We start from the raw sequence: 12971 nt of genomic DNA, 5'->3' as shown, positions 1-12971 counted from the left end.
TGTTACCATATAAAAAGACTTTTGGGAACGAAAAAAGTATAATTTTTTTAATACGTTTATTTAAATTATAAAACAATATAAATACACCAAATTTAACGAAATGTTGAACGAAATTTTACTATCGTGTATAATATTATATTATAGTATATTATATATATAGTATGTATATTATACAATTAAAATAAAACATTAATGGGTATAAAAAGATATAAAATTAGCCATCACGGTGTTCAAGATAACGTCAACGTGTGGTACGTCTTGAAACACGTATCCGGGTGCAGGTTCGGCCGGGCGGTGCATGTCTCGCACACGTAAATGGTCTCCTTGCGTAAACCGTTGCGTGTACACACAACACATCTTCCCAATATGTCAAAAACCAATTTGACAACGTAAACACAACAGTTCCACTCGCAGTCCGCGAACGAACTAAACCGGCGAGTTAGTTCGTCAGTAGCGCTTGTGTCTGGCAAAACAGGCAGTGGCATGGGTAGTGCGCTGCCATTTTGCAGCTTGGAGAAAAACCGGGAGGCGGGGACAACTATTACTGTGCTTTTCTATTGAGGGATAAATACTCCATCAGTTGCTGCACTCCACCGGCAAAACTGGGAACTACTTACTCCCAATAATAACCTCAATGTTTAAAAGCGAATATATTTGTCAACAGCGTTTTGAGCAAAGTAAATATTGGCGGTTATATTTGTCAACAGCGCGCGAAGGGTTAAATGTAATTTATATCTTATCAGAATAATTTGTGTTTTTATACAAATTATTATTTGTTAGTTCACCATCAGCATTCATATAGCTCTGTGCTTGAAATGCTTTATCAGGAATTGGTTTGTTGATAAGTATTTTAATTTTACTTTGAATCTATATACTATTAAAAAATTTGTTTTTATACAATAATAATTGCAAGGTTTTCCTCCAAAACTATACAATCTTTTGCAGTAACGTATTTTGCCAAAATTTGAGTCAGAACAGGCTAAATTCATCAATATGTTTTATGGTGTAGGAGGGGGAAGGTAGTTTTTTCTGATCTTGTTTTTACAGTATTTTTAGGTACAGGACTGTGAGGCTTAGTAAATTGTGAAATCCAAAGAGATTATTGGCTGAGCGTTAGCGAAGAAAATCTATCACACGAGGAGCTGCAAAAATGTCATTTCTGTTTGTGTGTCCGTACATATCTTGAAAACAAACATATAGACTTGAAATTTTGCATGCAGCTTCATTTCTACATAGACAACACTGAGTTTGATGATGGTGCATGTCACTCCATGGGATATGGTTGAGCATTAGCAAATATTTTTACATTAGTCTTTTGGGCATCTGTGATGGAAACAAGGGAGAATACAGAAATTTGTAAACAAACTGTGTACACTCATATGAGATTTTAACATTTGATATTTTCACTCACATAGTATTTATTTAATACACAATTTTCTTCTCAAGTTATTTGAGTCAATTTTATACACAAAGATATTTTCTTTCAAGCCAAGGAAAGCTACAGTAAAAACTCACTGCAGGCCATATACAGTTTTGATGAAAAAATGAAAGAGATATATCCTTTAGTTGATTAGAAAACAGCTAAATTTGACTTCTCTCCATAAATAATTGTATTATAAACTGTACATCCAGTGTATGTATATAGCCCAGGAAATAAAGAATAATTGCAAGGAAATTGATTAAACATGATGGAATATCACTATATGCTACCAAAATAGACACAGCAGAACCTCATTATAATACCTTTCAGGAAAAATATGATTTACAGTGTTACAGTCATTGTATTTTTGTATGCAAACTAGTTGTATTTTCATCTTTTAACAAGTCGAGTATCACATGTAATGCATTATTTTTAATGAAATTTAAAATATTTAGACAAATAAAGCAGGAACAATCATTGGTGTAGTGGAGGGGAACAGCATTCCCACACTGGTTTTTGTTGAATTGAGTTATGTCAATAATAATGATGTTTTAAAAACGTTTGTAAACTATAACTAGGTTGACGTTTATCAATCTTTCTTTATTCAAAAATAATTTGAGTTACTATCTGATTCCAAAGATAACCTCTGTTTTACTTTAAATTGTGCATAGAATTTGAACATTGCAAATTGCGCGACTCGGGTAGGCCTATTCGCATGGTCGGTAATCACGGCAGGTGGCGAGTCCTCCCCCCCCTCATTGCTTATCTAATCCCCACCCCAACCCTACTGATGTCTGTCACGCATCCAGCACCCAGCGTTCGTATGATGTGGTGATGTTAGTCATTATGTTTTACGTCGTTGCCCACTATTCAACTGATTATATTATGGAATAGTCCAAGATAAATACAAAAAAACTTCTGTAATAACACTAAACAAAATAAAGACATAAGTGATAAAAGTGAAGCATATGCTTCAGGGAGGACTTCTACTCCTGTGCCTTCAGATAGTCCAAGTGTTTTGCCGGCAACAACTGCAAATTCTAAGAATTAATAATCTTTAGTAACACCTTGATTTGCAGATAAATAGAATTGATCGTATTTTGGGCACAAGGTGGGTATCCAGTTCATTCAAAACAGTAACGGCCGTTTGGTATGGCTATCAAGTATTGTACTTCCATTTAAATAAGGCCCAAGAATAGAGGATTAATCAAACTCCTGACATCAACTCAATATCTGTCATATTTGGCAATCATGTACGACCATTAGCAGAGTTGTTGATGGTTTAAGAATGTCTTCAAAACAGGGAAACAACTATAGTCTATGCAGACAAAATCATACTAAGGGCAATTGCTTTTCTCGAATGCTTTAAATAGAAACATGGTACTAAATGCCTTGAGGCCAAAAGAACTGCAATCGAAGTTAACTTTGACGGTGTCCCCTCAACAAGTAATAGCAAAATATCTGCTATTACCAGCATTCATTCTCAAATATAATTAACAACCTTGATATAAGGCTTTTCACCACTAGAAGCAGCACGAACCATCTACAGGGACCAGCGATAACGGAAAAAAAATATAATTCACTTCGTTCGGAATTCCACATTCTTAAAAAATGGAAAAAGTAGCCTACTGAAAAGTCAGTTAGGTTCGGTGAAAAAGAAATAAAACAGCTCTGTTCAAGTTTCGAGCCGAATTCAAAACAAAATTTTAAACAGTTTAATTTGCACGACCATTCCAAAAAGATATAAACCCCCAATCAATATTGCTGCAAGCCCATTCCTTGCAGTTCATCAGAGTATGGACAGGGTTTTAGTCACATGAACTTAATCATATCACGTTCTTGAACGAACCTTACCATAAGACATGTATCAGCGCTGATGTTTATTAAGCTTAATGGACCAAACATCTGGACATGGAAACCGGAGAACTACGCCAGGAGATAGCTACAACCACACTCAGCCGATGACATTAGAACTCGACGAGCTCAACCAGACAGAAAAGAAGTGGAAGACTACATACTCCTTTTGATTTTTGTAATGTACCTATGTTTAATTTAAAGAAAGTGTTCATGATAGTAAAGGAAGTTGAACCTTTATAACAATTCAGTCAATTCTTAATAACGTTTAATAATGTATTGTAAAATTTAAATCTATTAAAATAAGATTACTATTTCTTCATTTCATTTTCCCTACAATATTCTATATACGAGTAAGTTAACGTAACCTTACGTTAACCTGAAGGCTTAGTATTATTTCGTGAGGTTAGATACATTCGATTTTATGCTCCTAGTTATTGAGGGCATTCTAGGAAGTCATATAAATTCAAATTTCCTTATAATTTGTCAAATGAATCTAGCGTTCCCGCACTGGAAAATTTGCTACTACACCACTGGGAGCAATGCGAATTTATAAGCATCAATATTTTATACACACGTTCTAGATGGTAGGTTGGAGCATGTATTTACTAGTACATAATGCCAAGTAAAACAGTTAAAGAAAAGTAAATTTTGGTGTCACAGAAAAGTATATATGAAAGTGGTTAGCAGTTTGTGTTAAGACTGAACAATCGTGCGACTATTTTGTTATTCTTTGACTTTTATCTTTAGTTCTGTTAATCTATGGTTTTGGTTTTGCCTTCCCGCTCAGACACAGCTGATTTAGGCAAAAGTTACTCGCTGTTGGTTCTGTCGCTCAACCAGAATGAAGTATCACCAACTTAACTGACTGCCGGTTAGCAGACTATTAAACCAAACTTTATTAAAATAATATTTTTGAATTATTTGTTTAAGTGTGAATTTGTGATTTAGATTTTATTGTTTTAGTAAAAATTTAGAATGATATCTTGGCATTGTGTAACAATCAGTTCTGATATTTCTACATAAAATACAAATTGTATGTTTATTTAATTTAGGCTACATCTTAATCATAGAAAGGCTCAGGCAAAATGAGTTTCTTGGAAGAAATCCTGGTTTCTAAAGGTAAGAATAATTATTTATTAGGTACATTTAAGGGTAATTATCATATTAACCGCCGGGGCGGAAAAATACGAGTTTTGCGTTCTTAACTTATTGGAATCGTCCTATATAAAAAAAAGTATAAGGTTTGATGGGGTGGAAATGAGAAATAACGAAGTTCTAGAAAATAAAAAATTAAATAACTTTCCAGTAATATCTCCATGTTCTACATCCACGTCTAGCGTCACGTGACCTTTTGTGGCCAGTGATTGAACCTCGTGATGACGTCATCGGTTGCGCCGCCATCTTTGCAAACGTAAATGAGAAATTACAGAAATGAGCAGAATTTTGATAAAAATTAATAATGTTTTTCTTAATTTCGAGAAAAAAATTAATTACGAGTGCCTCCGGCCATCAGCGCGGGCTTCGGCAGCACCTTCGGTGCTGCCCCGCGCTGATGTCAATAAAAGAAAAACATCCCTCGAGATAGTACCTATCAGTAAAATATAAAATTCTAGAGGGGCTGATCAAAAATATAAATTGAAATGTAATGCAAAGGCAATTATGTAAAGTTTAAAAACTAAATAAATCATTAAAAACTCAAATATATAGATGGATATTAACAGAGAACACTTACCATTAGTGTGTTGGCGGATATAGCTAAACAGCAGCAACAAAAAAGTGGTCTATCACAACGAAACGACACAGTCTCCCGGTTTAAAAACACCACTCGACCGCACGACGAACAAATACACTCATTTTTAAAAATGCCCTGTTCTATTAAAAAAGAGATAATTTCGTTTCGGTTAAAACGTAAGCTCTTTACGTGCCCTACGAAACACTCCGACACACACAATTCACTAGGGTTGGTTGAACTAGTGGATGGTTGATTCATCATTGTAAACTCACTCACTCAATCCGACCTACTGAACACGATATCTTGTGTAGAACTGACCTATGCCCCGGACAACTCAGATAACAGGTATGCTATCAGGCTGCTATTAGTCCCGGCCGCAGATAATATTCAAGTAAACAGATTATCCAGACACAGCACACAAACTGAACATTAAAACATTAGAAACTTTACCACTTATCAATATACCCCCTAAAATCATGTTATTTGTCATTTGCACCCCATAGTACTATATATATTTTTTGTTCAGGAGGGTGAGCAGAATACGTTGGTAACGTCAAATTCGTGATTTGCCGCCCCGGCGTTTAATCTTACTGGTACCCATTTAAGCTCAAATATATTTATAATCAGAATATTTTGATGCCATAAAATGCTCTCGATTGATATTTATCCTAATAATATATAACCTCAAACATAGAATATGCATATTTGACTATTAGCTTAGGTATAGACTAGGTATGCACCAAATGTAGTCCTATAATTACTTTAATTATATGAATACAAGTGTATGTGATATTTATGGGTAGGGTACGATAAGCGGACCCGGTTTTTTATATCGAAGAATTCAATAATCGATACCTAATATTCGCATCTTAAATCCTAGACTATCAATCGATATAAAGTATCTATAGTCCTCAATAACAGTCATATGTTTTAAATTAAAATATGAATCTAATATTTGCAGTGATCAAACAAATTATTATAACCAAAATTAGGAAAACTGAAGACGACCATATTTGCTCCTCTCGCAGTTATAAGTTAGTTGTTTCTTTCCCACAAATTTCACATAATGGGTTTTTCCCGCACGATTCCAACATGTTGAAGTCATGAAAAACATGTCTTATCATCTTCCAAAGCAATGTCGTGTAGTTTTCTAAAATTGACTGTCATTTTTAATAATCAAATGTTACTTATATAAAATTGAAATATCACATTAAAAGTATTATTTGAAAGTGTTTACAGCTATTGATATAGATTATTTAATTAATCTTTAAAAATAATTAATCAGTATCGATTGATTATATCGATGGTTATGATTAAGTATTATTGTTAGCCAATTTCGATATAAAAAAACCGGGTCCTCTTATCGTACCCTACCCGATATTTATACTGTTGGATGGCATAATCTAAACTAAAAAGTCCTAATATTAATTTTTATTGTAACCTTTGACAGTGAAATTGAACATTGGGGAGACTTAGGTATCAATGGGGTTATTGGCCAACCTGGCAAAATATGAGTTTTGTGTTATTAACCTATTGCTATCGTACTTCTGAACAAATCAATATAAGGTTTCAGGGTATTAAAGTGACAAACATTGAATTTGAGAACATTCAAAGTGGAACTCATTTTCTTGCAAGATAAGTTAAATCTTTTATGAATATTCTCTGTTTACTAATTTATTTATTGTGGTATTTTATTGTTACCATCATTGTTACCATAAGACCAATATAAACATATGCACTAATGCTCGGCCAAATCCCTTATAGTGACGTGCACTATAATCAAACTCAGTGTTCCTCATATAGAAACGAAGCTTCACACACAATTTTAGGTATATAGGCCAGTTCGTTTTCAAACCTCATCTTATGATTATAAAGCATTGTTAGAAACTAAATGCTTTAGAGCACACCTTTGGCACTGAACTATCCGTTTCAGTCCGGTATGCAGGTACTAGAACACTTATAATTGTTACTCTAATACACTGACCCTGTAACTGCTTGTGTTTTATCTTAGGTGACAATGGTATTTGGGGTTTTCCAACGTTGCTGGTTTTTCAAGTAATGGGGTTGCAATGTACTGTTGACTTATTTGTAAGTAATAATCATTGGATTAATGTAATGACAGCATGGTTTTTTCAGGTATGAAGAAATAAAATTTAATTTGTTAAATGTATTACGTATAGATATTGTATGCTTTTCTCTATTCTACACAAATGGAGGGGTACAGAGAGTCCCATAAAGATATATTTAAAAAAAATACTATATACTCTGTGAACTCAGGGAAAGTGAATTAGGTGCCTACTATTACAGATTATATTTATTACATAAAAATTTTATTCAAATATTTCTGTGAATTATGTAAATAAAATTCTGCATCCAAGAAAACATTCCCCGATTGCTCCCTTCACTGAGATGGCTCTGCTTTATACCGGTACTGTAGGCCTTTGGATTCTAATGATCATGGTCACATCAAGGCTTTGTCCAATAGCATCAAGGCATAGTGCTATCATCTACCCAATAGTATTAGATTTGATATTTATTAAAGCATTTTTTTAATTGTTTTGTTTTAGGCCTCGTTGAAGTGCAGGAGTTGAATGTAAAAATTCAAGAATTAGCCAAATCTATTGTGGTCCTTAAAGGAGAAGTTATTGTAGCAATGGAAGACATATATGTCAATTACACATCCACATTGGATGACACGAATCATTTGGTGAACGAAGTGAAGAATTTAGAAACTCAACTCGATCATGTCACAGATTGTATTGACAACAAGGTGAGACATTACATTGAGATTTTATTACAAATTTCTCTACAGAAAAAAATATTGATCATCATTGAGCTGGTTAAACATTACACTCTAATGTTAGTTTAGTTTGTTAACTTATTTTCTCTTTTACATCGACCTACAATGTAATGGAGGAAATGTAAATGAAGAGAAGAGCCCCTGACAGCCTCACTCTAAGGGTGAACGGAATACCTGACCTTCTGCGGTTTTGTAGAACATGAATTTCCAGAAGAGACAAATTATAAGACCCAATTTAATTAAACATAGTTTTTTTTAGATGATCAGATTCCATACTTTGTTATGGTTCATGATTAAAAGTCAATATTATTAGCTGCATCAATACTTCTGCGACAGAAAAAAGTCCTCACCAAGTACTGGATATTCTGATAATTCCAGCCATTTGTGTGCAAACCACTTTAATAACTAGGCAATATTCAGGTTCCTTTAAACCCTCTAGAGTACCCAGGTACTCCTGATGTTCAGTAAGAGAATATCAATCCTGTATATTCTCATCTTTGATCACTCCAACTCTCTCATTCCAACCTCTTGCTCTTCCTTTCCAACCACTCGAACTCCTCCCCACCAAAATTAGCTCCAATCAAAAATCCTCAAGCTCCTCCCCTCTTAACACCACACCTTAATCCAACTGAGAGTACAATAGTGGATTTACTAAGTGTTTAATAGTGGAAAACACCATAAGCTCCAAGCAAACGTCAAATGCAGACAACTTTTTACCCAGTCTTATTCAACCTAACAGAAATATTCAATGCTGTAGCAGATCTTCACCACGGACTTGAGAAAACGTTCTTCCAATTGAAACAACTCTTTATGGTGCTGGTGGCCGGTTCTAATAAAAGCATTGATTAGTCATATAATGTCACTGTAGCAAATTCTTTTATTAATATTAACTGACTTCAGTGAGACATCAGATTTGCTGGTTGTTTTAGCATTTAAAATACAACAACCACAAAGTGAATGAATTTAATTTATAAGTAATATACATTTTAAGAACAATGTTTTAACTGTATTGGAGTAAGTAAATAGGTTGATTTCATTAAGTAGCAGTTCATATAGATATTGTTCTGAAAATACTAAATAGGTACAAGTTTAAAATTAAGAGCATGTATTCTAGCTTATTTTAAAGTTATCCTTTTGTACACGGCACTATATTATCCATTCCAAATACTAAAAACTCTGCATGATGTTTATTTACAACTGGTAAATTATTATCACTTCGGGTAAATACACAGTGAATTTGTGTCTTCTGACAACAAATTTATATTTAGGACATCAAAATACACAATACAAATACAGGTTTAGGCTCATACATTAGATAAAAGTTTGTAGTGTGACCAAAGCATTAGCCTTTTTCCACATGCCGTTTTCAAGGGTGACATGTCTACCTTTGAATAGGCATGTCTCACCTTTTTATGAGATAAGTCACTTCCATGGCATCATTTAGTTGACAGTAGCTCACAGCATTGATTGTACACAGTTCAAAGAGAAAATTAATGAGCCCCATCTGCAGTCCCAAAAACCTGTAACAATGACTTCCCCCGGAGAAAGAAAGGCGTGTCAGCTTTGTGTTGTGCTTCTTGTCATCTGCTTCCGCTGACTCTCGGCCATTGCCAGACATAAAATTGGAAATGTTTTATTAGTGGACTCTGCAGTGGGGCAACTCAAAACTTTGGCGTGTTTTAGGTATTCCCGCGATAAATGTTTTATAGTAATGCTTTATGTAATAATATTCTCTTCTTGAGGTGTCAAACAAACCTTAAAACAAAGTTAAGGAACCACAAAAAATTCAAAAATAAATCAAACTATAACAATGAAATTGACAAATTCTAACTTGGTATCGGAACAAATTTTACATCAAATATACCCAGCAGGTGGTTGGTATACAGGTGTATATATATATATATATATATATATATATATACAGGGTGTTTGAAAAGTCTGGGTACGGCTTAATATTTTACAAACCATAGCAGATAACATCTATAAACTTTGCACAGTGTCATATGGCTATGTAAACTATTTTTCCTTGCTATTACCATGACATGCCAACCATGGGGGGACGGCCCACAGAGGAAAACATGGAAATCTTAAATTAAAGCATGGGTCGAGTGATACCTCATTTGAAAGAGCTCACTTAGTAGAGTTGAATGCCGCAAACCGCATCTCAAAAGGTTTATCCAATCAGAAATGGCGGGTTGTTTTAGGTACACATTGTGAAGTACATTATGCGCTGCCATTTCTGACTGGATCGTCGTATTCTGATGCGGTAGGCAGCGTTTCACTCTGATTTCACTGATAAGTATTTATAAAAAATAACAAAAAAATGTAATTCAAAAATTAAGTGGTAAGTTAACTATTTCACCAACGATGAATAATGGTAGAACTTAATTAATTCATAAACATAAAGACGACTAATTCATTTAAGTTTTATTTTTTGTGTTATAAATTTATGACATAATTTGCTAATTAAAAAAAGTCAGTGAAAACACATCAGTTAGTAGAGTGAAACGCCGCCTACCGCATCAGAATACGACGATCCAGTCAGAAATGGCAGCGCATAATGAATGTACTTCACAATGTGTACCTAAAACAACCTAAAACTCTACTAACTGATGTGTTTTCACTGACTTTTTTTAATTAGCAAATTATGTCATAAATTTATAACACAAAAAATAAAACTTAAATGAATTAGTCGTCTTTATGTTTATGAATTAATTAAGTTCTACCATTATTCATTGTTGGTGAAATAGTTAACTTACCACTTAATTTTTGAATTACATTTTTTTGTGTTATTTTTTATAAATACTTATCAGTGAAATCAGAGTGAAACGCTGCCTACCGCATCAGAATACGACGATCCAGTCAGAAATGGCAGCGCATAATGTACTTCACAATGTGTACCTAAAACAACCCGCCATTTCTGATTGGATAAACCTTTTGAGATGCGGTTTGCGGCATTCAACTCTACTAAGTGAGCTCTTTCAAATGAGGTATCACTCGACCCATGCTTTAATTTAAGATTTCCATATTTTCCTCTGTGGGCCGTCCCCCCATGGTTGGCATGTCATGGTAATAGCAAGGAAAAATAGTTTACATAGCCATATGACACTGTGCAAAGTTTATAGATGTTATCTGCTACGGTTTGTAAAATATTAAGCCGTACCCAGACTTTTCAAACACCTTGTATATATATATCTCCAGCATATACCTGTAAAGCCAGTGCAAATTAACATTAACAGCAACCGTGTCGCTGTACAAAAAGGCTCACTCTGGGACACACAGAAAATCTAATCCAAATTTCTTTATTACATGAACATTAAGGACAGTAATTTATGCACTTAATTTAAATACAACAAATTTAGCCACTAAGGTAGTTAAAACATATGACAATTTGTTTTAATTATTTATTTTCATAATTTAACTTAACCTTAGTACCTGAAGATGAATTCCCAGAATTTTAAATGTACATTGTATGAAAATAAAACAATTTAAAAAGTCTTAAAAAGGTTTATTATTATATATATATATAATAATATAGTCTTTTTTTGTAGTGTAAGCACCCTTTTCGAGTTTTCAGAGCTATTAGATCACATCTAATGTGAGATTCTACCAGCATATTAAGCAGTTTTTGTGAATGCTTGAGAACGCACTGATTTTAGATGCTCCCCATATGTATATGCTGTAATATCCAGAGAATGTGGAGTACAGGAGAAATATCAGTAGCTTCTTATGTCATCATGGCACATACCTGAAACTAAAGAAGAAAAGTTGGTTGGGATAAAGAGCAGATGTCTTCGGCCTTATGTTTTAACCCTCCAACTGTCTATCATATTTTCCACAGTGTCGCCTATATTTGGTCGTTTTGCAGGGGAATTTATAAAAATTCATAAAAAATTCAATAATTATGGTAAATATGTTGTTAAATATATCATTTTGTTTGGAAATATCTGTAGAACAATTTTAAATGCATTTTAAAATAAAAAAAATGTTTTTTTTATTTTTAAAAAAAGGTCAAAACTTTTTTATTTTTTGTTTTTCATTTAGTGTTTTTTACTTTCAGTGTATATAACATAATTTAATTGATATCTTTCTAAAAAAATGAGATAGCTATAAAATCTGTAATTTCATTGTGAATACAAAAATATATAACTTTATAATGATATACTAAAAAAAGGAATTACTATGCTCTTATTATGCAAGCGGTTACCTAGCAACGACAAAATAAGAATATGCATGCTCACACAATTATTTATTTTACTTATATTTTGTTAGTACATAGTAGCCTGTGTTGGTTGAAATTACACTTTTTACTGTTAAAAAACTTGATGAAAAATCAGTTAATTCGTTCAAATCAACCAAATTTAAATCAATGTCTTCATTATTTGAAGCCAGAAGTTATCTTCCTTTTCCGTTTCGGTCAATTCACTAAGATTTTTGTCCGCAGGAATTTCCCTAATGTCACTTGACCGACAAAGCTCACCCATTGTTACTCTAACACAGTAAAAACAACAATACTAGCGCAATAAAACATACCAAATATCGCCACGAGAAACAACAACACCGCTCGTTCACAATCTTGCGAACACTTGACGTATTTCAACTGCGAGAAAACATCACGTCAATTGGTTGTATCGATACTGTCTGGAAACAGACATTAGGAATTCAAAGGTATACAAAACGATTGCCTATTTCATTAGCTTTGCAATGATATATCATTTATGTGTCTTTGAACGGCATTTGGATTTATAAAACCTATAAAGCCAGTACATGTCGGTCGGCGAAAATATCACCGGTGACACTACAGAAACGACCGAGTCGGCGTGAAAATCACCGACCGACAGTTGGAGGGTTAACTCTTAATCTCAAAATCATATTTTATGTTAAATGCTTGTTACCAGAAGTTGTTTTATTGTTATAGTTTCTTTATGTTTTTATTTGTAATATTGGTAGCCAAACTGGTTCGTACTAGTATAGTTTTTGAAGAAAAGTTCTATGTCTTATATTTGCTTCTCTTTCACTTCATAACAAATCTTATGAAGTACATAAACAAATTGGTAGCTCATAATTTGCATTTTGTTGACTTTTCACTTGAAATAGCAAACAAACAAACAGAAATATGGACAATGCCAATGACATCTTCAATTCTTTGATAGTAATTTATT

At 33.5% G+C, this 12971-nt stretch overlaps 1 protein-coding gene across 1 annotated transcript in view; it reads left to right on the top strand.

Moving 5' to 3' along the window:
* The first annotated feature begins 4090 nt into the window (after positions 1-4090).
* Positions 4091-12971, top strand: part of LOC124365071 (centromere/kinetochore protein zw10 homolog) — a 47007-nt gene continuing 38126 nt past the window's right edge. The window contains exons 1-2 of the mRNA XM_046820995.1: positions 4091-4396; positions 7577-7779. Of these exons, the coding sequence (XP_046676951.1) occupies positions 4363-4396; positions 7577-7779 (237 nt within the window). The 5' untranslated portion in view covers positions 4091-4362. The remainder of the gene's footprint in view (positions 4397-7576; positions 7780-12971) is intronic.

The sequence above is a fragment of the Homalodisca vitripennis genome, chromosome 6, assembly GCF_021130785.1.
Source record: "Homalodisca vitripennis isolate AUS2020 chromosome 6, UT_GWSS_2.1, whole genome shotgun sequence".
Taxonomy (NCBI): Eukaryota; Metazoa; Arthropoda; class Insecta; order Hemiptera; family Cicadellidae; genus Homalodisca; species Homalodisca vitripennis.
This window is presented reverse-complemented; position numbering and strand designations above follow the sequence as displayed.